Below are 25,295 nucleotides of genomic sequence, written 5' to 3'. Positions count from 1 at the left end.
CGGATGCGTAGACCACAGGTTGAGAAACAGTGACAGAGTCTTCAGTAACAGAGGCCAAAGGATGAAGCAGCCTGAAAAGTAGAATTGTCCGAAAGACTATGTTTGCCTGGAGTCTTACCTGTCGCTTTAGGTACATCTCTACATAGTCAGAGTATAAGGGTCTTGAGAGAGTATTACCGATTCATGTTACGGTTGTCCTTAGGAATCTACAGCAGTCCCAGTTTTCTGAATCCATTTGTCAGAATTTTATTCCATCACATGGCCTTAGTCTCAGTCTGTGAGACTGACAGGTTCAAACCCGAGATTCCTCTGAGCACTCAGATTCCAATGTTAGCAGGGTCCATTGTTAGAATGAGGTTGCAGATTAGGTAGGGAATTTTTCAACATTGTTCTTACCAGTTTCTGGAAGATTTCTTACTGTTGTTAACAGATGAAAGAATGATGCACCAAGTGGGAATTTTTTGCCATCTGTCTAATTATCTGTTTCCTGAAGGAACAGCATAGAATGTTATTCTCCTGCCTTTATAGAGGAAGTTTAAAAGCCTTGTTTAGAAAGAATTTCTATTCTCAGATGATTTGTGCAGTCAAGCAAGCCAGCAAGAAATGTAGCAGCCCACACCTGCTTCTTCATCAGAGGGTGCAAAAGAGCAGCTTCCAAACTCAAATACTATGGAGCAAACTGTAGCTTGGCTTTGGGACTGAACTCTCACGAGTGGAGTAAGAATGAATCAAACCTACATTTAATGGAAATGCATTTTGGTTTTTTATTTTTAAATTTGTGAACTATTGCCTTCACGCAAATATTTCACCTGTGTTATATGAGGGTTTCCCTGTCCTTTCCTTAGCTGCCAGTGTTATGGGGACTGGGAGGCTGTAGCTGGGAATGCATTTGATGGAGCCCAAGAGCCAAAATAACTGAAGTTGGTAGAGATGGAAACAGGGCAGGCTCCCCTGCCCTATGCTCCCCATGCAGTAGCAGGCTGTGCCTGTCTTTCTTTTGCACCTTCTTCTGGACTTGGTGTTTGGCAGAGGAGGCTGCCTTCACCATGCTCTGGCCCCAGCTTTGACAACTGCTGGCTACCTTAGAGAGGGAAAGCTGGACTGCTTTTTGCTGCCTTCTTCCAAGGAAGACCAGCTGAACTGAAAACCTCTCAAGAAAGATGCTTGTGTAGATGATGCACCTGAAGAAAAAGGTTTCCCAACAGGCTTATGAGAAGGACAATAACCAATGGCTGCAGCATTCTCCCTTAAACAGGATCAACAACAAACCACATGAGAATCTTCTTTGTTGGAGTGTCCCCAAAACAAACTGTGATTGGTGCTTCTTTTCCCTATCGTTTATGCCTGATATTTAAAATCCCACAGAGAAAAACAATTTAACAAGTAAAGTATCTCATATTTTGAAGGAATTTAGATCATAAGATCATAATGAGCAATCCATTTCCTTTTACAGAATTCTGTACAGTCACACTTTTTATTTTATTAAAATAGAAAAAGGAAAGTAGCCTTAAAATGTGACGTATTTCTGTCAAATTCCAAGTCCAGTGAAGTCAGATGTTTAGTTGATATAAGCCAGACTAGCTCTATGGATTTCAACAGAACTGTGCTGGTTTATTCCAATCCCAAGTTTTTGATGTTATTGTTCTTTGTTGTTACAAGACCATTTCATAAAATGGCTCTTCTAAAAACTTGTAAAAATAGAATCCACTACAAAAGTTGGTAATTTTGTGGAGTTGCTCATTTCTGGAAGCACAGTAAACCTGAAAACATACTTGCTTATCAGGTGTCTTTCAAGAGTGGCATTTAATTCTCACAAGATGAGACTAATGTGGAAGATAAAGACAGCACAAGGAATGCCACCTAATAGCATAGCAACTGCTCAAGCACTAAGATCACCACCCATCATACATAATTAAGAGTATTTAATAGATAGAAGTATAATAGAAGTATTCCAAGATTAATTTCCGCTGTAACTCTGTGCTTACAAGCCAATCACATATGAATCACAATATGATACAAATAACTAGCTCTTATTCATTCGTTTGTATTCTTATCTTAAAATTTAACTTAATTTATAAGAACTCTATCCCAAAGGAGATTCCTATGGAGTGTCACCAAAAGCTAACTTACAGCATCTGTAGGTAGAAAGTATTTTTAAAGCTAAGGAGGAAAATGAAAATGAAAAATCCTCATCACCGAAATGCTGAGGTCCTAAGAAGTCTTATAATTGAATCTTTCATCTGAATGCAAAGGGAATTGCTTAAGAGTTGTCTTTGCTAATTGACCCTCACACTGGAAGTGGTTTAACATGTGAAAATAGATGAGAAACCTGGGAATGCATTGATCTGTTTGATGTAGCACAAACAAAATTTAACACAACAAGGAGCAGAGGGTCTTCTGAGTAGGGTGGCCCTTATGTTATAAGGATGGGGGTTTTTGATAGGCCATGTGAGGTGTTGAGTAACTTCTCCTGGCTCAAGGGATGAGGAATACACTCTAATGCTATTTTAATTGGTTTTTTTTCTTTCTGGATTTTGAGCTTTTTCAAAGTGTAGTGTTTTGAATGTGACTTTCAGAAATATTCTGTAAAAGGTTATTCTCTATGTAACCCGAAGTTCACGTTCCTTCTCTAGTTTTCTTAAAATAACGTTGAAGTGGATCTTTGCATGTGAGGCAAGATTGTTGGTTTCGGCTCCTCTTTCTTGCGCTTCGTCTTGTTTAGGCAGTGTGAAGACATGGGAAAGCATCTTCAGAAGGAATGTTATGAGTAGAAGGCTTTGATAGGAAATTTACCCTCCCCTTTGGGATGCAGAGGTTGGGAAAATGACGGGGGAGGCTGAGGCTGACACAGCTGTGCACAGAGAAGGTGTTGTGTCTGTAGAGCTGTGCCTGTGTACCGTACACCATTGAAAAGGCAGGAGGAAAAAAGTTTTTATAGCAAGTCTGTGTCTTCTTTCATTGTGTGTTGAAAAGAGTTTATGTTAGAGGTCTTTTAGCTCTGCACGTTTTTTGAGGTTTTATTTTTCAGGAATATTTTGCCAAAAATAGTTCCATCTTTGTTTTTGAGTTAAGTACCAATGTCAAAATTCGGCCTCATAGATTTCTAAGCCTTGCTGCTACAAGCATTACTTCAATATCTCAGTTTTGCTTTTTCAGGCACTTCTGAATTTTGAAACAGCAGGAAATCTGTTAGAAATCTGTACACAGAGGAAAGCACAGCTTCTTTTAAAAGTAGTTGTGGAAGAAATCCTTTGAGGAACACTAACAGCTCACCCTCTGTCAGGAGAGTGCTTTGTAGATCTTTATGATTGCTCAGGTCACCCAGTGAAGAGTTTTAAATATTTTTTTACTTCTCCTTTGTGAGGGAATTTTATAGATCAACAAAGAGGAAAATCAACATGACTAGGATCTACAGACCTCTTTCTATGCTGATTTTATGTTAAATAATTTTACTCTGAGTTCTGAGCAGTGCTGATTTTTCTGTATATTAAGTGAAACAGTTTATTCTTGAAAAGCAGAGCAGCACCACTACTAAGTAAGATATGCAGATACGTAGCTAGTCTGGCTAGTCTGCTCTGAATTGTTCACCCAGGAAGGTTTTATTTGCTTCATCCAAGCAATCCAAAGTATGAAAATTCTTCAGAACCATAATTTAAAAAAAAAACAAACCCAAACCCACATCTTTATTCTGGCAACTCAAATTTCGTCCAAGTGCAAATTGCCCTTTGCTTCATTAAGACCCATGGATGACTCTTTTGAGTCCTTGGCTCTGAGTAGGTTGTATTTTTATCTACTGAGAATGCACTTGCATTGATGGTGATCCTGTACCTGCAAGAGATGTCTCTGAGCTTGTGCAATCAGGCAGGCTACTGGCTGTTGTAAGACTCATGCAATACTGGTCTAATCTGTCTCTTGATTAAAAATGGATTTTATATGTTTTTCTTAGGATTTTTTAAAAAAATCAGATGTAATTTTTTTAACCTGAATATGATGCTCTTCACAAAAAGGATAATTCAGTCATTATTTCCGTATTGTCTATGTTTTCTTTTTTGTTCTTCATTGTCCTGTTTTCTGTGGGTTTTGTAGTCATGCCATATTTGTGTATGTATGTATCCATTGTTTAATGAGTGGTATTAGTGCATATATACAGATATATGTATATATCTTCCTGCTCTCAGGGCCATGTCCTGCATCTGATATGCTCATTTAACTGAGCTTAATGAGCATTGCATATTTATGCCATTTCAAGCATGGTACGTTGTCCTTGTGGAGGCCGTTTTGAATTTGAAGAACAGGATCCTTGCCAAGGACATTAGTTGGCTGTAACTGATGAAGAAGTCAGCTGGCTAAATGTACTTTTACCTCTTGGTGCCACTGTGAACAGGACCTTTTCACTCTATGCTTTTCCTCTGTTGCATTAGGTTCCTGGTTATCACTGATGAGACCAAATCCATACATTTCATGCTGATTCTATTATGGCATGAATTCACTGCAGTTCTATGAGTTTCTTTTAACATAAACTTTTCTTTTTTCACTATATGGAGAGAGCAATTCCAAAATCTATTTTTAGTAAAAGCTCCAATCTGTTTGAGAAAACATGAAAAGCAAACAAAAACCCCCAACCAAGCAAAAAAAAAGATTGCAGTGAAATCCATGCCTTACTTTTGTATATTTTCATTTAAAAGGTTACTGACATTTTTCTATCTGTATCTAAGCTATGACATCATTGCTGAATGGAATGGTTATTGGCATCATTTGTTGAAGTTCTCCAGTAAAATCTTATTAGACTTCTGGTTGTTCCTAACTAAACAGGTCTGCAGGTGACAAATCAAATCTTTAAGGTGTGTTACAGATATAAGTTGCTTCCTGTGAAAATGTTGGGCTTTGGAATCCAGTCCTATCAATTAACTAAAACAGAAATTGAAATATCTTGACAATGTTGGCAACAAAAGTCATGCATCTTTATCTTCTTTTATGACGATATTCAATGTGGTATTGATTTTTATTGATTTTTGCCATCAAATGCACAGGAATATTCAATATTGGGCTTCTTGTGTCATAAAATAGGTAAAGGTGAAATAAGTCTCTGTTTAAATTAGACATGCTGATATTTAGCTCTCTAACAGAGCAGTACCTTAGGATGTTGTGGTGTATGGAGTAAGCTCATCAGCAATTCTTTAATTCTTTAATTGTGAGTATCTTCCTGTCTGCATTTTTTAGGGGTATGGAACCTTCTAATTGTAACTGATGTTTTTTCTTCCAAAGCCTACTGAAGTTTCCATTCCCACTGACTTCAGATTTTGGATCAGGCCCTTTTTTACCCATGAAATAGTGCAAGTATTTTTGGTCTGGAAGGTTTTTGTGACCATCTGAAATATATCCTTGATTTATGTTTCCATGATTAATAACAAGATCAAAGTGTGATGATTTATGTAATTTTAAGACCTTTCTTTTCCTCTTTTGAAATATTTAAAATGTGTGTGTCTTTCAGTAAGTATTGAATGAATCATCAGACGTTTTTAAATGTGCTTTTTATGAACTGTATATAAAAGAAAGGAACTGAAGATATATTTTCCAGCTTCTCCCATTTCCATTTCTGCTATTTTACTAACCCATTATTTAGCTTCTCAGTAGATTTAATGAGGAATTATTTAAAGCATTCATAGAAACCATTTGAAAAATAACAAGAACGCATCATGATACAGAAAATGTGACAAAAACTACAGGGCTGACAAGAAACCTCTTAATGTTCCTAGTCTTTAACTAGAGAAAAATGTATTTTGCTAATTTTGTTACTGACAAGGCATTAATTCTTTTTTAAAAATTATTCTTGATATGAGCTACAGGAAAGGGCAAGGCTGGGATTTAGCTTTATCACTGTACTTTGAGCTAGCAGGCACATTACCACTGAAACAGTGGTACTGATGGGGGAACAGATCTCCACATTTGAGATAATTCAGGTCTAAAAAAAAAAGTAGAAATGAAGTCACACAGAATCAGGAAATTAAGGGGAATAGCACTCCATGTAGTGTAGCTGTTATATAGATGAAAGAACTCACTAGAACATAGCCAAGAAACCTGACGTGTTCTGGAAGAGCACAAAATCAGTGACCTACTAAACCATGACTGTCTGTTTTGTGTGCCAGGTAGTGCATGAAGTTGTTAGTGATGCTCCATGAGTTGGTTTGTGGAAATCACCAAGACAGGCAGTGTTTCCTTAAATTCCATAAGAAAATATCAATTAAATTCCCTACATGCTCTTACTTTTAAGAAGCATTTAACAAAATGCACTCTGTTATGTTAACTCTGACCTTGTCCTAAAAGTAAGGAGCTGAGAGGAGGAGCAGCAAAAGAAGGGCCTATTTTAGGAACTTGGGAGTGTAGAAACAGTGGGATATTCCTGGGCATCCTTTGCAAGAAAAAGATTGAACATGGGGAGATGACAGGAGATGAGGATTTCTGATGCATCCCACTGCTGGTCTGGTACCTCTTAGGGCAATAAATAGATATTGGTAGATAATGGGAATTCAGCCAGCAACATGCTCACATCTCTTACTCTGCAATTAATGTTTGAGAAGAGTAAGTAGTGGAAGAATTGATTGTTGTTGAAACTTCTCCAGTCAAAAGCAATCTAAGACACCAAACTGCTCTGAATAGCAGGCTCACAATGTGAGTGACCTGGGTACTTGCAAGACGGGACACAGGAATTTCATAGCAGATCAGTTTTACCATGAAGAAAGGCAAAACTGATCCTTGGTTGATACATTTGTCTATCTCCAGTCAATGATCCATTATTCAGTTTAATGGGAACAGAAGTAAAACTCAGACAGTAGGAAATCCCAGGTAATCTGGGTGCTGGGAAACGCACAGGAGCTGACTTGCACCTGGCAAATATGGTTAATCTGCCTGTGTGTAGCTGTGCCAGGACAGGGCTGTCTCTCATGGAGTGGCACAATGGTTCAGTCCTCCTGTGCTGCCCATTTTGCTCCCAGGCCAGGGCAAGCTGAATCAATCCTGCTTTGAGCAAGCTGGGGTTAGTTAGGCCAGCCAGGCTCCACCTGGAATCCCTCTGGCTGCTCCACTGTAGTCCTCTCCTTCCAGACACAGCCTATAGAAACACAGAGCTGAATCTGACAGACTGACCAGCCGGGGCTGTGTGTAGGGCAGAAGTAAATGTGCTATTTCCAGACCCAAAATGACCCTGGAAACAGGAGAAGGGAGAGACCCTTCTAATGTTTGACCTGTACCATTGTTTGTGGCTTTTTCTGAAGGTAAGTCACAGCTGTTCTCTCATCTTTGTGATGACCATTACCTCTTATTCCTCTTGACCTTGAGGAAGGTCAAAGTTTTCTTGGCATCCATTAGAAAAATGGAGATAAATTATAAGTGAAATGAGCTAGTCAAAGAATTGTATAAACTTATGTTCCCATCCCCCCTGAACAGAAACAGTTTTGGGATTTTTCTCATCCTATCAGATTGCAACTTGAAAGCATCTCTACAAATCTCAGCAAGGAGGGCAAGTGTTTTAGTAGCCTCTGCCACATTCTTCTTGACATCTCACATTTGTCTTTTGGTTTTGCAGTTTTCCTTGTTCCTCATTTTTGAGCAGAGAGGATTGGTAGGTCTTTTACTGTTTCTATCTTTGCACAACTACAGATTTATTCTTTGCCCACTCTTTTCAACTCCGCTATTAACCACTCATTCTTTCCCATTAAATTGACATCTCAGGGAAGCAAACAGTTAACTACCATATTGAGAGAGACAGCTTCTATTTTCAAGTAAATTGTCAATAACAACTTCATAGACATTTTATCAAATTCCTCAGACTTGATGGAGCAAGATCAATTGACTTGTAACACAAAGTGAAACAGCTTCAGAACTTTTAACTAGGAAAGAAGGAGTTTCTGATGGCCTGAAATGTCCTATGGGATGTTAGGGAGGGTTTGTTTTAACAGACTGAAAAAACCTCAATCTCATAGTTTGTCATAAGGGTTTCTTACAGCTTTTCATTTATTAAGAACAGATTTCCCCCAAAGTTTTCATATCAGAAATGCCAAATATGTAACAGTACCTGTTGTTTGGTTTGGTTTTTGACTCTCAGCATTCCCCTTTCAGATAAAAGAAAAAAACTTTTTATTGATTAATGAACTAAACACAGTTAAAAGTATGTTGTACTTAGCTTGGAATTCTCATACTCTCAGTCTCTGACAGCATTGTGTAGAGATCAGTAATATACTGAGTGCCAAAATGTGCTGAAATGCTCCATTGCAGTGTGCTGGGTCCTGAGCAGGTGGGACTGAAAGTGCTTGCACATAGGTTTTTGCTGGGGACATTGCTGATGTCAACAGAAGGCATGCCCATCTCTCAGACAGTAATAACCCTGTAAAGCAGACCTGTGATGATTAGAGTGACCCAGTTCACAGACTGAAGGGCAGAGCACACCTTGTGACACAAGGGAAATGCGTTGGTTTGGTGGCTGAGCCAAAGGGAAGCACAGGAAAATACTTTTTTTGTTTTTGTGAGATTTGCTCTCAGCAGATAATTTCTAGCAGCACATTCAGTGCTTGTGCAAGCAAATGGAGTTCCTCTGAGCTTGTTTTTTTTTAATGCTCTTACATCAGGAGCTGATTAGCCCGATTAGGATGAGGCATTAGATTCCAAAGGAAAATCAGCAGTGGCTAATCTGTGAGAAAGGAAATCTCCGAGCCCTTTATACCACCATTGCCAGCAATGGCTACACTGTTAAGAACCGGAAGGTTGAAACAGGACTAATGTATAGGACAAGTCAAGGCTCAAAGCTCCAACAGATCCGGTGGTGAGTGTTGTCTAGTACTGCCACATGACTGCAGACCCAAATCCTGGTGAATTCAGTGAAAACTGCCATATGAATCTCAACATACAATAGCTCCTCTTTGCTTTCTGTGGTTGAAATGATCACAAAAATTCATTTATTTGTTATAGGTTCATAGAATCACAAAAGGACTATTAAGGGATCAGTCAGTCCACCCCCTGCCCTCAGCTGGTTTATTTTCTCACAGCAAGTGAAGATGATGAAGAAATAAGATAGCCTGTATTTAAAAACTTTATTAATAATTTTGGTGGTGGTAGTCTGAGAAGACACACCAAAAAGTGTAATTTGTGTCTGTTCCCCAAGTATGACAAACTGTTTTTTTGCTCTGTGGCTTGACTGAAGTCCCCGAGATTTTAAAAGTACAGGGAACAGGCTTTTTCAAATGTAATTTTAAACTCTATTTTTATATTTCTAGTGAGAGAGAGCATGTCTTTCCTACCTTGTCTTTAAGGCATGTGACATTGACCAGAGAATTAGTAAAGACATTTTTGGAACTTTTAACATTCAGTGGTGTATTTTAGGAAGAAACAAGCATTTACTTGATACAGGCAGGGGTTCCTTAGTAGAAAGAAGTAATTTTATGATTGTCATGACATTCACGAATAGCATTATAAACCCTCCAAAATACTTAAAAGGATTAAACATAGAAGGAATAAAGTTAGCTCTGGCACAGCTACTTGGGCATAAGTAGATAAGGAGATCCTTTGAATTTGAAATTTGTCTATGTAAGCCATATGCATGCTGCTGAGCTCTTTCCCAGCATAATCCTTGAAAACTTCACTCCTGAAGGATGTAGGAGTATGATTCAGTCATCTTAAGACATGTGGATCACTAGATTTGGTCCTGATGTTAGTGTGAGCCAGATTGCATGAGCACTGCTGAGGCCACCTGGAATTGTTTCATGTGAAGTCAGGGATGTCTGCTCAGACCAACACAGTTACTGTCCAGCTTGCAAAATGCTGGCAAAATCTGGCTCACTGGTCCTGCATTCTGCCAAATGGAGGAGATGAAGACACAACATAAAATATTTGCACTATGTCTCAGATATTAGAATAGGATCATAAATCAAGCATTTGTGTTGTTCTAGAAAAGCCTGTCAGAACAATTTCGTCTGTATTTATGAAACCTGTCCACACCTTTTCATTACACAGAAGTCTGTTCTTTATTCTTTTTCTCACTGACTACTACTTTGAATAAAGTGTCAGGGATGACTTTGCTTTGGACTTCTGCAAACTAGTTTGTGTAGAATCAGACATTTTTTTCTTTTTTTTTTTGCTATAATTTTTTGTCTGCAGTTAGCTTGCTCTGTCTGTTCCCTAGGCACCTCCTACTTTAATTGAGCTTTGTGCTGAAATGACAGACCCTTCTCTTCATGACTCAAATACATTGCTAACTCTTGCCCTCCTCTGCTAAAAGATGTACTGAGTGCTACAGTGACAATCCTGGTAACTGAGAGAATGGCAGAGTATCCTTTTTTATTCCATTTCTGCTTCCAGACACAATGGAGCCAGCACTAACTGTGCACATACTTTTCTAATGTGGATATCTGTGTACTGGAAAATAAATCCAGACCCTTCTCCTCTTTGCTGAAGCAGGAAGAAACCACCAATATGGGTACACTTGCTTCCACCCACTGGAGGTCAGCACAGGTCTTCACAGGAACTAGGAAGAAGCACTCTGGGCTTGTGTGAAAGGGAAAATGTTATGGTAGTGAATGTGATGCTCAGTGTTGCTAGGAACGTGTGTTATTCTGCATTGTACCAGGTGCCATCTCAAGAGTCTTGACAGCAAATTACTTGCACATTCTTCCAGTCGACTGAGACAAAGAGTAGAAGAGTGTTTTGGAAAACTCTATAAAGAGAAATGATTACTGGTGTTGAACTTTAAGTAGCAACCAATTGAAAAAAAACCCAAAAAACACAAAATCAAATTATTTCCAAGTAAATGAAGTTCCCTTGTCTCGTTTTTAAGGTTCAGAAGAAAGAAACCCCATTCCACCAAAGAGTCGGGTTGAGAATTAGGTTGAAGCAGTCAGACAGAATGATAGGTCTGCAAATCCTATTGGAGACAAAAAGTAATCTCCAATAGTTTTTCACATGGTCAGAATTTCACCCATAGATTTTAATTTTCAAAAGGACCCTGATGACTCTGTCTGACAATCTGAATCACACAGACAGTGGAATGAAAGGCCAGACCCCTTCAGGGAAAACGAGCAAATCTTGAAATCTGGAAATTTCAGTAGAAACTAGTGAACTAGAAAGCAAGGATGTCCTGTTCAACTACTTTCATGAAGCCCCACAAATATTGAGTTTAAAACTGTCTTCATATTTTGAATGTCACAGTAAAACATAGCAACAAAGGATTATTTGGCTTTACTGTTTAATAAATTAAGAATCATAATACAGCTTTGCAAGTGATTAATGTAGAAACTGCTTTGGCAGGGAATTAATAAAACAGTCTAGACAGTCAGTGAAACTGACTGTTATCAAGTTCTCCCTTTTCCCTAAAAATAAAAACCAAACTCACAAGCACTGCTTAGAAGTTGTGAAGATTTTCTTATAAGCTTTTCCTCAAACATTATAATGAAATGGCTCTGTAATTGTTATGTGGATGTAAGTTATTTAGATAAATTTTGAGTAACTTTATTGACACTTTTGTATTAGATGTAAGAAAAGCAACTTCATCACAAACAGAAGAATGAGAAGTACAAGGTTTAAACCCAGACCCTGAATACAGCCCATTAATGCTGACTGTTTAAACAAAAAAGTGCCAGTGCTAAGGGAAAACAAAAATGTTCCCACTGCTTATTTTGAAAAGAAGAAAAAGGCAATAGCCAATGTTATTGTTATCAGAAAAAAAGGTGTTTCTGTCAGATAAGGAGGCAAGAACACATTCCTCACTAAATCTCTCCATCAGATGCGTAGCCTGTGTACTACCGTTACTAACCCCTTGCTCTGTAATCTCTCTGTATATATGTCTAATTTATCAGTTTCTTGTAGATTGTCAGCAGCCTGCTGCCTCCATACCGCCACACGGCTCACAACTAGCCAGGGGGCCAGATTGCCACACTGTCAGGTAAACTTCACTAACTCTCTTCTCTTTGCACATCGCTGCATGCATGCCTGCCACTCCCCTCCTCTTCCTGATGCAAAAGCTCTTCCCTAGACTTCTCTAACAGCAGACTTTTAGCAGCTTGAGGAATCTGCAGTGACAGTACAAACACAAATCACGGCATTAATGCACTTGCTTCCCTGTAAAATTATGGAAAAAATGCAAAGTTGGATCTCGCAGCACTCATTTGGTCTTTTTATGCACACAGGTTCTGAATGATGCCAAAATAGTAATGATTTTATTTTGTTGCTAGAGAAATTTTCTTTAATGGGGGACTTTAAATTTTAGGGGTAGTTGTAGGATTCCCTTTCACAGAATGGCATTTTAAAGGCATTTGTGAGATTTTATCAGACACTTTTAAGGAAGTTTTCCCTGACTCAGAAACTCAGAGACAATGCAGTCAGTTTTTAATCTTGTTTTCAAAATTAAACTCCTGGTTTCCTTGCTCATAGGTGTTGCAAAGGCCAAATCATGCTTCTGAGACAGCTGAGTTAATCAAGGCGCAAAACCAAACCTAAACAAAAAGAGATACAATAATTTTCTTTATCTAATCATGGTACATTTTGTTCATATATTCCCTTATGCTGATGCTGTCATTTGAAATAGGTTACATTATTTTTAGATCTTAGCCTGAACTGTAGTGACCCTGTTGGTAAATAGCCAAACATAAATGAAACTATTTCCCACACAGTACTGCACTAAACTTCACATGTGTAGAAGTCTGCAGTGATGCCCACTGGGGAAGGGCTGTGGTACAGCTTTCAGATCACACATCAGTCACAGGGGGTCTCTTGGTGGCCTTAAATACCTGCTTCATTAGTACTTCTCTTTTATTGCCTACAAAGTGGAAGTATTATTATCTTCCTTACTATATAAGGGTAATATGAAAATTTTACTGAGAAGCTGGTGTAAGCTCATTACAACTGATAAGTATCATTTACTAATTTGCAGTTTGGAATTCTACAGCACATTGAAAAAAAGTTACAAGTTACATTTAAAATCCTTAAAATGCCTCTGAAGTAGCGTCTGCTGTATTTTAGATGTTACAGCAATTTGAGGTTATCATTAGGTGCTTTGGATGCGTTTAAGTTTAAAGTCAACAAGCCTTATTTTAACCCTATTTAATTTACCATCACCAACTAAATTCTATTCTCCTCTTTTCAGAGCTACCCTCTTTGTGGAGAATATGCTCTACTACTATCCCTCTTTAAATGTTAACAAAAAATTGCTTCTGCAATTTTAAATATTCTTCTCAGAATGGAAGACCTACCTGATTTACTGCTGACATATATTAGTCTGCAAGCCTTACCTTCTGATAATTTAAAATATGGTTAATATTTTAAAAAACTTCAGTCATCCCACAAACAACACACCTGTATACTTAGCTGAAAAAGTGACTGTCAAGTGGCTGTTGTTGTTTATCACTAGATTGATACTCTTATGGTGAAGTGAAAACAACACACTATTTTTTATATATTCGCATTGTTGCCTTGCTTGCCTCAGCCATGGAGCTACCCAGCTTTGTAAAGCAGTGAAGCATAGCAAGAGATGAAAAGCAAGCCAGCATGATGGCGTAAGTTGTTGAGTTCTTTAAATAAAGTTTTATTTATTTTTTTAAAACAAAAATTGAAATCTGGAGTAAAATTTGAGGGCATTTAAAGAATCGGTTAGACTTACTGAGGCTCAGATTTTCTAAATAGAGCAGAGAAGGAAGACAGGAATTTGTCTCACTTTCCTTATCCTCTGACGGTCCCTGCAGGGATGGTACATATTCTTTCAATCACATGGTGATGCTAAGAGGCAAATGAAAGCTCTGCCCAGCCCTGAAGTCATCAAGTTAGAGGTGTGCTTGTTTTTTAAAGTCTCTAACACAATCCTTGAGGTAACGTGACCTCTCAGTGGCATTTCACTCAGGACTGAACAAAAGCTTGTTAAGACTTGTGATTCACACAGATGTTTTCCACATCCTGCAATGTCTAATCATGATCAAACTAGTTAATATACCTGACCATAACACAGGTAGATTCACGGAGAGTTTTCCTTGATCCATTGTCTTTACTAATTTTTAAATGAGACTCATATAACTCTGGAATTTTTAGTAATTGTGATTCCAGTGCACAGGCTTTGATAAATCTCACTAAATAAGCTGCACACAGTTGCTAATCAAATGAAACCAAATCTTCAGACCCAAGTTCTCTATTAGTGAAAAGAAAAAAAAAACCCACAACCAACCAAAAAACCCCCATCCCAAAACAAAAAACCCAAACTGAAACTCAACAACAGAAATCCAACAAAACCTGAAATGGCCAAAACCCCTGACACTTCAAATGAAATTAATATTACACTTTTAATAAGAAATAATGCTTTTATTTATAAAAAATAGGAAAGAAATTTAAAATAAGGTAAAATAGTGCTGCACATAAAATGGTTGTGTTCTGAAAATGTCACTGGTCTGTATCTATTTTCCATTGCTGATTTTTTTACCATTACAATCAATGCCAGACAATATTGCATGTGAATGGCATCTTTCAGAGAACAGAGTACTTACAAACACTGAAGGGCTTTGCACACTATTTTCCAATTGATTTTGGAAATACATGATTAGCATTTTGAGTGCCAGGGGAAAAAAGGAGCTGCTTAAAACCAGACAATAATACTAACACAAAAAAATTATATAGACTTTATTCACCAATTGAATGAATAGATCCCAAATTATATCAGCCTTTAAAGAGGTGTTTACAAAAATATCTATTAAAACCTAATGTTTTAAAAGCTGCACGTATCCCATGGGGGAAATGTAACAATGTTCTTCCTTATTCCCAGTTAATAGTCAACAGATTCAGTTTCTTCCATGTCTCTCTATTGCTTTGTGTTATTAATCTTCCCTGCCATCCTCTCCTGCCTGTGACTCTCAATGTGCTTGGTAGCTCAGCTGCAGGACCTGCTGCCACGAGCACCTGTACTGCCTGAGAAGGACACTGGATGCCATGTGTCTGATTCTGATGCATTTTTAGTTTGTATGCTGCTAGAGCAATGTGCATTAATGAATTGGATGTAGCATGTTTCTGAAGAGAGGATCATGTAACAATAGAGTTAAGATTAAAATGTACTGGACTGCAAGTGATGTGCTTATATATGTTGCTGTAAAGGTGCCCGATTTTCTTCCTAATGCCCTAATATTTATTATTGGTTGCGAAGGAAATAGTGAGACAAAGTTTTCTGTATCTTCTGTGCATAGAAGTGCGCTTGTATTTCAGAATAAGAAGCATCACAAAATTACCACGAAGAGAAAATTAATATAATTCTAAGCACAGTGTTTAGAATTGCTAATCTGAGCATAGCCTGGGATAGTTTGTTTTGACAGTGTTTACAGTCAGGGCTGACTTTGTACTGAAGGTCATGCCATAATGTGGTTATGGTTGTGTATATTTGTGTAGAGGAGAATCTTTTGTGTCTCAAAATGGTTCTCTTTCAGGCCATTGCAGTACATAAGTAGTTGTAACTACAGCCATTTCCTCACCAGTCCTCTCCCTCGGAGCACAAATATCTTTTGTTGCTTATTTTTAAAGCTGGGAAGGAAGCCCCAAAAGACAAACACATGTCTGCGAACAAGCAAGGAATGCATGTGTTGAGTTTCTGTTCCTTTCTGGCAATCATAGGAGTCCTGTTAAAAAAGAAATGGGGCAGCAAGGGAGGAGACTAAGGCAGTCTTTGTAGGATCACATGACCACCTCCTTGTTTTTCTTCCCCAAATGTGATGTTAAAGTTGTAATTCATTTGTATATCTCTGAAGGACTTAAGACCAGTGCTTCTCTTAAGCCTATCCTGAAAATTAGGAGGTGCTGAAACCAGGAGCTGGGTCTTGATAGTGGATAAGTTTGAGAGTAAATACAGACCTCTTGGGTCCATCTGCAGCCACTCCTGATGCACTTATTTGTGTAGAGTAGGCAAAAATCTCAGTCAGATCTCTCTTTAAATACTATATCTGCATGTGGCAGAATATGGACTTAGAAAAGGACAGTTACAGCCATGGAAATAATTATGTAGAGAATACAGGTTTCATGTCTTCTCAGAGTGTTTGATTAAACATGTCTAACTACTAAGCTTCAAGAAGGTATTTTAGTTTAAATATTTATGCTTAGTTGCTTACGTTAGATTGAATCAATATATAAACTGAGGCATCTTAGTCCATAACACTACACACTTTGAGACTGAACTATTCCACTGAGCACAAAACAAATCTTGTGAGGTCCTGAGGTTCTATAACCTGCTCTCACCAGCCATTTTGCAGCTGGAAAAATAATCTTCAGGAGCATTAACGTGAAACGGGATCTAACTTAAGACATGCAACTCTGTGATCCTCAGATAAGTTCCGAGGTGCAAGGACTGTAGCTCCTGCTGAGCTGTAATACCTTTAGGTTTGTGGTCATAGCTCCGAGGCTTCTCTAATTTGAAAATACAGACATTGCCATCAGCTTGCCTAATGGTGAGGGTGCACACTTCTTTTTGTCTTCAGTCAAACACAGTGTCATTTCTTTGTTTCCTTAAGTAAATGCTATATGTGGAACTAAAGATATATTCAGTAACACTGGCATTTCTAGTGGCAGATTTTCAAATACCTCTGGCTTTTCAAATACCTCTGACATTTCAAATTGATTCATTTGCAGCAATAGACTAATTGCATTCCTTTGGCCAATACTGCAGTAGTCTGTGCTGCAGAGATAGTATACATGGTTTCTAAAGAAGGAAAACAGAAAAGGCAAATTCTCTTGAAGACAGAGACATAAATGATTGACCTTTATCATATATCACACTGCTGAGCTTGGAAAAACTTCAAGACTGTACAACATTTGAAGCATTAGGGAAAAACCTTCCAAGACACACTAAAAATCTGGGATTTGTGGTATTTTTTTTTCATTCTTCTCTTTATAAACTACATTTACTTGCATTTTGTTTTGGTATCTTGTTTTGCTACTTTGGAATTCTGCTCCAAGAAGTAGGATGTGTTTCCCCCTTATTTTTGCTGTTACTCCCCTCCCCTGTCTGCTGAAAGCTGTTCAGACCTCTCCACACTATATGACAGTGAACACTACAAACGCATATTTAGAGGCTTATTGATGAATGCTGTTATCAGACAAACTGTACATAAAAAAGTCAAATGACAGAAGTATGTAACAGAATGAAGAGAATTCCAACAACATGAAACCCAAAAGAAAACTAAACATAAAAAAATCCCTACTCTTCCAGAGTGTTAATTACAAACTGTGTAATGCTCATGTTGCCTGATGGAAGGTTACACTGTGTTTGTACAAATGTCCTAGTAAATAAGTCACATTCAGTAAGAGATCATTTTTACAAAGTTATGAAACTTTATTTCCATCCTGGCACTGTCCTTTGTTTCAAACAATGAATCAGCTGCATATAGAAAATCTTTAATACATAAAGATGGCACCTGCATCTTGTCCTTCAAATTTGCTCCCTCATTTTGCATGTGCATTCTTTTCTCCACACAACATTTACCATCAGAGGATGCAAACAGCATCTGTATACAGGAACTGGCTAGTGGGATATCTGGGTCACCTCATATGCATCCAGGTGTCACTGAATGCATGCACACTGAGGATTTTCTTTATGTATACTGTGTGTCTGAGGATATGGATTTAGAGATGAGGCTTCATGCCCTCTGAAAGTTCATTTCCAGTCCTGTAATATTTACATGAATGTAAAAAGTTGGCTGTGTATTTTAAGCACTTTTTTCTTTTTAATTTTCAGTCCTAATGCTCTTCCAGAAGAGCAGCCACATTCCAGCTCTCAGTGTGCCCCTCTCAACTGTCTCTCTAAGCCTCCTCCCTACCCCTAATCTTCATATGCAACGTAAGAGAAAATGCAAACAGAGTGGAGTTCATGCAACAAAGGTTGGGGTTGTTCCCAGCAAGCGGGTGGACAATCCTGCCTTGTTGCTGCATTGGCAAGCCTGGATTCATATCCCCTGCTCTGGCAACTGAGAGAAGGTTGAGAAGAAGAACACAAAGCACAGAGCCCAACCTATCAAGACTTTTTATGGTTCCTCTGATTGTACTCAAACTGAGCTATCATGACTGAAGTGTAGTGAAATTTAATATCTCAACAAAAATGTTCCTCCCAGCTGCTTGGCTTTACCTCTGAAATGATGAGAGACTTAAGCCAATGTTAAAAAAATATGTGTTACAAAAATCCTACCCTCACATACTCTAAGTTCAGCCATAGGAACCAGTTCAAATTGCTTTTTGTCTTCAAGGGTGTGATATTTATTTCTTACTTTATTTGCACCAGAATTTTGTGTTTATAAAATACAGTCTCTTTTTGTTTTTGAGAATTGTACTTAACTGATTTTATTTTTTAAAACCAAGCAGAAATAGCTTCAGTGAAGAATGACTGTGTTGATATTAAAAAAGGCTTGTTTCATTGGCCAGCATATGGCCAATTTTTATTGCACAAAAATGTTGGAAATGGGTTGAATTGAAATGTTAACAATGTCTGTATATTTTGCTGCTGCACTGATATTGTTTATGCACTTGGGTTTTTTTATTCCTATTACACTAGCTTCTGGTTTTGTTCTAGCTCTTCACTGAAAGATAATTATTAAGCCTAAGAAGGAGATGAAAGGATAATGTATTGATTTGTTTTCAGTTGTTTGCTTGCATTGTAATTATATTTTTGCATTTCAGACAAGTAGATGAATTGGTGCTGTTTTCTGGGGTTACTTTCTATTTGGTATCTGAGAAAAAATCTAAAACAAGTAAAATGCTGTGTGCTAATTAAAAACATTCTTTCCTCCTACTCCCATATTCAGGATCCTAGCTCGAGGCCTTACCAGGGAAGGCTGGTATGAGTGGTGGAGTTGAATGCATTTCGTGTGAAGTATTCTGTGGTGAAAGAACTCATGCAGGTAGGGTTTATGGTGGAGGTCAAAGTTAGTAGGACTTTACTGTAGTGCATTTTTTCCTTGCCAAAAATCAACAGACACAGAACCTTAGCTCATGTCAGTTTATGACAAATACTCAGGTGATCTACACTACGCAGACTCTATCGCAACAGTGCACAGTGTTCCTAGTTAAAGATTCTTTCCTGTAAAAGCTGAGTAAGCCTGTTTTTTTGTTAAAAGCAGTGAGTTTCAGAACAAAATCAAGGATAGAGGAATTTCTTTTGCACAGTACCTGGCAGCAAGGCAAGTGGCTAAAGAAGGGGTTGTGTTTCAGCATCTATGGGCTTCCCGAAACAAGTCTGCAGCACTGCCTACCTACCTACTTGCTGGTAACTAGCAGGCTCCTTGTTTTGTCAGGTGGCCTTAATTTACTTACAGAAGAAAGGCTTAGATATTTCCACATGTCTCTATTCCTTCTCTGCAGCACATGTTAAGACCTACAAGTGGGAGATACAATCCAGCATGAGGTACAGAGCAGGTGGGGAAAAAAAATTGCTGCAGGTGTGGTTGGAACAATTCTTTCAAATTCTGCCTGAAGCTGAGAAAATGAAGTCAGTTTTTAGTAACAGTGCTTACCAAATGTTACAATACACAAAACATCAGCAGAGGAAAGAATCGGTGACCACTCAGTGTGCCTAACAAATCATTATTACCATAGTACCAGTAACGAAGGTGCTGTAAATAGAAATATTCTATGTCATCAACAATGTCTGTCGTGTAACCTTGGCAAAGCAGCTGAGCTATTGTAACGAAACATTCAGAGGTAGAGAAAACAGGAACAAAGCGATGTCCAGTTCTGATCAGATCAAATGGACAACACTCAGCAGTGTTTCGACTCTGGTTTCCATGCAGTTCGCATGATTCTTCTCATAGGTGTTTACATCACTGTTCAGCATCATACTTGGCCTGTTGTCTTGTTATGGAGAAGTCAAGTGAAACCTTGTTCAGCTCTGTCATAATGTCTGACACTGATTGCTATTTTTGAAAAACCCAACATTTCGTCTGAGGCAAATTCAGCCCTCAAAAAGCATCTCCAGATTCCTTGTTTGCCTGGTGTAAGAATGTGGTGCACTGGCTGTGTCTGCATGCAACAGAGACAGCTACTGTATGTTGTTAATAAGCAAAGGAATTTGCATAGCACTTTGGATACAGTTATCACAGACTGCACTTGGAATAGTTTTTCCTATTTTCATATCCAAATCAAAGGCATTTTCCCTGAACTTTAGTTAGGCAGAGATTCACCAAAATACGTTTCCTTTCTAGATAGATACAAATTTATTGGGGAAAAAATGTCAAGAAACATGTTTTTATCCAGTTGTGATTTGCAGAGCACCTTTGGGAAATCAAAACATTGTACTGGCATGTCCATGTGGATCAAGAGTTATGAAACAGCATCCAGTGCTATAGAAGTTGTGGCCCTGTTTTATAGAACTAATGAAATTTTTTATTCTCTTAAGTTTTAAATTCTTAATTTCTAAGTTTTCAATTTACATTTTTTATATTTAATAAAAAGTGTTGGAAATGTTAGAGAACTAGAAACAAACCATCTTCAATGTACAAACGGTTGTAGTTATTGCATTGTAACTTATAAAACTATGTAGGTCCTTGGGACAACTTTTGTCAGTTAATCACTACAAAATAAAATGCATACCTTGAACTTAAGATGATAAATTTTTCTTTGTTATATATTGATTGATGACATAAAACTTTGTGAGAGATTTTGTAGGAAATATTTACATGCAGACAAAACCAGAAACAAAAGCTGGGGATTGTAAGGGTTGCAAAATACTCTAATTTGCCCATTTGAAATGAATTTATGTTGTGTTGATATCTATTCTGCTTTTTAAAGATTAAGAAAGAAATTATACATATATTTGTGATGGTTGAGTATACTCAGAAGCACTGCAATGTGTCATGCTCAGTAAGGAAGCAATTCAAATCCTGCTCTGACTTTTGTGTCTGAAATGCAGCTTTTGTTCTCTATGATGGCATTGAAATTTCTTTGGATTTGAAATAGCCTACTCAAAATAGGGTCATTTAGGTCAAAATAGGGGCATTTTGGTTTGAATTTATTTTCGAATGTAGTGAAAAATATTCCTTGTTCAGTGAAATGATCTACTCTTGGAAATCCACGTTATAGTAAATGTGTGGAGAAAAAAAAGGAAAGAAATAGGAAAAAAGTCAAATATAAAGGCAGAAAAAGATGAAGAAATAAATTGTAAGATGTAATAGTATGGAAAATATATTTTCTATCAGTCAGAAGATATCTGGAGGTTTTACAGCAAGAGGACATATTACCATTTTTCATGCTAATCATATAGAATTTTCTGCCTTCTACATGGAGGCAATTGTGATGTTTTTTCTGATTGATCTGATTGCCAGGTTGGCATCTCTGTGCTTTCTCTATCTGCATTTTCCACAGTAAATTAATGTAATCATAGTTAAACAATAGAGTTCGTAGAATGAAACTGTAATTAACGCTGCCAGTTTTAATGCCAAGATGATTTTTCAGTTTATTTTTTATTTATAAAAAGATTATGAAGTTCTTTAAGCCATTTGCCATATTAATGTGTGTACATAAAGGAGATGATGTTACAAAATATAACCTCACTCATGAAATATGATCTCGCCTATGAAGGCTGCTCATGATAATTACATTGGAAATACGTAAAGTAAAATACTGTTAGTAAAATCTGACCCAGTCCTTGTCACACTGGGAACGACACCCAAAGTCCAGGCCCTTGTTTTGATACCAGCCTAATTGTTTATTGTGCAATGCCAAAGTCAGTAGTTGTACTACCAATTCCACTATAGCTGGACGGATCAGGATCATCATCATCAGGTAAGGATTACATCAGCCTTTCTGAGGTCTGTTCCTTTCTTTGGCAGAAGATGCATATCCACTGAGGGCACAGTAAATGTCTTTCTTTTGTACTTTGGAAGTGTTCATTTGAGAATGGCAGGCACTGATGTTTTACCTTTGAAATATGATAATTGCTATAGTGACCTCTTTAAAAATTCCAGTCATCATTTTACTTCAGTTTTCCTTTGCTGTGTGTGCAGTGAGTCTGAAAGGGATATATCCTACTCAGACGTTTTGAGCCATTAAGGGGGGGGGGGTTTAGTATAATTAAGCATCCTGTGGAAAAGAAATAAAAAAGCAATTGCCTTTTGCCTTCAGGCACAAATGCATCAAAATATGCAATGTAAAATGTGTGCATGAGATAGTTAACATCGTGTAGCTTCTCCATATCCATAACTAAGCTAGAAAATTCTTATTTCTTGTGTGATATGTGTATTCCTCTTGCTAGAATGGCAAGAAAACTATCACAGAGAGTCTGTATCTTTCAGAGGTGAATGGCTTAAATCCTTATTGGTTTTTAATCTGTCCTGTGGAGTTCTTGAAAATCCCCTTTGTGAAATGTAATGGCAACCAAGGGACAAACTGACGTAAAGTAAAGGAAAAATCCTATATTTCATGACTGGAGTTAATGTGCAGGCAGACTCTGAGTGATAGAGCTTTGTGTTTCAAAAATGTCTTTCTGTCAAGCTCTGTATTTGTTTTCATTATCATGATCTGCTGTAAAGGAAAGAGTGGAAAAGAGGATGGATTTTCCTCACATTTCTGAGTTTTTATTATGTGGTTACTTGATTTCAAAAATATTTTCGAAATCAATAAACAGAAGGATTTGGTGAAAGTTTCAAGTAGACTGGCTTGCTAGCTGAGTTGTTATTTTATCAGCTATGAACAAGAAATAAGGGTAATCTAGCTTATTTTATTATTATTTCTTCTGTTCACAGATATGGCTATGTGTGCTATGCCAATGGATAAATTAAGTCCATTTTATTAATTACTGCCCTATTGTTTTTCAGGCCTGTGGTTTGACTGTTAAAGGTTAATTAACTTGATCCATTGTAAACAATTAAAAAAACCCCCAAACTGATGTTTTGTGACTTTTGTAATCTATTGAATGTTTCCATTTGCATGATGTTCTGTATCTAATGAACCATACAGATTGCTGTGTTTCTTTCAAAAGAGTTTTAACATTGGTGAAGTTTGTGACAAACACAAATTTGTATACTGTATGTTTACTGCTGTAATAACTCAGCTACTCCTATGTTGAATTGACATTATGTTGTCCTGCCTTCTTGGGGTTAAATGATGAAGTGTTTCTAGGTGGTGAAGAATATAAAAGTATATATGTTCATTTGCTAAAGACTGATTATTGGAAACTCTTCTTGTTGTTACTTTATGCTAAAAGCAAAAAAAAAAAAAAGATAAATAATTCTTGTTTCCAAAACTGCATCGTCTGTTTTTAAAATTGAAGTAATTCCCATATTAACTCTTCCTTGTCCTTGTAGACAATCCTAGATTAATGCCTTGTGAGGGATTCATAAAGTCTGTGCTTGTACATGTGTAATATGATCATGCAGTCAAATGGTTGGGAAAAACACTCTAGTGCTGAAGAAAATAATTAAAAGAAGCTGATATACTGATTCTTACATCTTTATGTTCCAATTAAAATTACAGTGTAATGCATAACTGTTCCAGTGAATAAACTGGCCATTTTTGTTCATTTAACACCATTCTGTCTGGTCTACTTCTATTTACAGTGCTTAGACTTGGCTTAGACTTTCACAATTGTTTAGTTCTTAAAGGTCCTTAACTGTAAGTTTAAAAGGTATCAAACAGGAAATTAAGAAGGGAAATCAACATTAAAGGAAAAAGGATTCAGAACTAAAGCAAAGATGCTTCCTCTGTTTTCTGAGTTTGAGGAAGATAATGAAATACTGTTTCCCCCTACAGTGTTTCCAACAGATTTGAGTAATCTCTGAAATGCTGCAACATCTGCATAAAGTTTCAGTACAAGAATGCTTTGTAAGATGCAAATCTCCACCCTCAGGGTATGTGGAAGCAAAGGAAGAGCTGAAGTTGACATAAAATTGGCTTGGAAGAGCTGTGTACAGTGTACCATACCTACTTTTTTACAGTAAGAAACATCTTTTTCCTTGTAGAAGAGCCATACCCTGAAAGTGAGGAGGTGAAAATCCACCCTCACTGATCCAGCAGCTCGGCCCTGGCAGGAGGGTGGTGGCTGCAGGTCCTTCAGGGAACCTTGCTGTTTACAGGGTGTCTGAGAGGTAGCAAATGTCCTGATTTTAGAAGAGGGGCAGGAAGAGCCTGGAGGAAGGAAGGTACCTCCAAGCCTTCTCCAATGTTTGACTCAATGGGAACTATTGAAGGGCTGGGTTTGTTTTTGGCTGGCTGGAGAGATGCTTTGGGTAGTAACATGATTTGTTCATGGTAACAGAAATGGAGTTCCAGAGCTGTTGCTTGACTCAGTTCTTCACACTTGTTTTTTTTCTCATCTAGCTGGGGGAGGTCTCCCACATTGTCTGTGCTCATGGCAGAAGTGCCTTTGGCAACAGCCTTCCGTGATCATTTTTACATGAGTGTGACTGCTCTGGATAGAATTTTCTTACACTGGCTGTCTCCTTCCATTTTAAATTAAAAGAGTTTCTGTGAGTTTAAAAAAAAAATAATAGGGAAATCAGGCTATTCTTAGTGTATTTGCTTTGGAGTCAGTTTCACAGAGGGTTTCCCCTTGTGTGAACATTCTCATTTCAAAGTTGATTTGAGAAATTACTAACCTATATTGTTCTTTCCCCTTTGTATCATTATTTCAGTTGGTCCTGTGCAGCACTCTGAGAGGCAGTGGTATGAGTAAGGTCACTGAAATAGTCTGGGTTAAAAAAAAAAATAAAAAAACCCCAACCAAACATCAAAACCAACAAAGAAAAACAAAACAAAAAAACTCCAACCAAAACAAACAAACAAACCCCAAACCAAAATAATATTTTTTTTTCAAAGAAAATTTGTCTCCAAAGAAAATGTCTGTGTAATTTCTCCCTTGGGAAGCACCATTACCCCTTATTCTGGAGCAAGAGGTGATTTCTGACAAATGAACTATTGTGTCTTATATATATGTGTGTGTGTATGTATGTATGTACATATGTATGGATGTGCCAGATGATAACGGACAAGGTGCTGAGGCAGGACTGTGCAGTGACTGCCACAGCAAGTTTTGTTTCTGGATATCTCCCTTAAATAAATCCTGCAGTTATGCATCCAGAAATGCAGCACACTGCAAGTTATACCTAAAGGCAGGAGGAGCCATGACTCTCCTAATACCATAAAACACAGACAGGCCACTGACAACTGAGGTTAAGCAGGAAAAATTGCTGCATAATTTTGAACAATGTTGAAACCTAGGTTTCATGAGACCAGTAATGAGAACAAAGGTACTAATTATGAAGAGGACCATATCAAAGGGCCTGAGAGCCACATGTTCTAGCAGCCTGTGAACA

General features: G+C 37.6%; 1 protein-coding gene across 7 annotated transcripts in view; it reads left to right on the top strand.

Annotated features, from left to right (window-relative positions):
* The window catches only part of BICD1 (BICD cargo adaptor 1), a 179,161-nt gene extending 155,654 nt beyond the window's left edge, over positions 1-23,507 (top strand). For 2 of the 7 annotated variants that reach the window (XM_071551179.1, XM_071551182.1), the window contains exons 8-9: positions 11,841-11,926; positions 17,735-17,915. In XM_071551179.1, coding sequence (XP_071407280.1) covers positions 11,841-11,926; positions 17,735-17,822 — 174 coding nt within the window. In that variant the 3' untranslated portion in view covers positions 17,823-17,915. Of the gene's footprint in view, positions 1-11,840; positions 11,927-17,734 lie in introns of all 7 variants that reach the window. The other 5 variants (XM_071551187.1, XM_071551180.1, XM_071551185.1 and 2 more) reach the window with 5 other exon arrangements.
* The last annotated feature ends 1,788 nt before the right edge of the window (positions 23,508-25,295 follow it).

Source organism: Pithys albifrons, chromosome 3 (assembly GCF_047495875.1).
Source record: "Pithys albifrons albifrons isolate INPA30051 chromosome 3, PitAlb_v1, whole genome shotgun sequence".
In the NCBI taxonomy this organism is placed as follows: Eukaryota; Metazoa; Chordata; class Aves; order Passeriformes; family Thamnophilidae; genus Pithys; species Pithys albifrons.
This window is presented reverse-complemented; position numbering and strand designations above follow the sequence as displayed.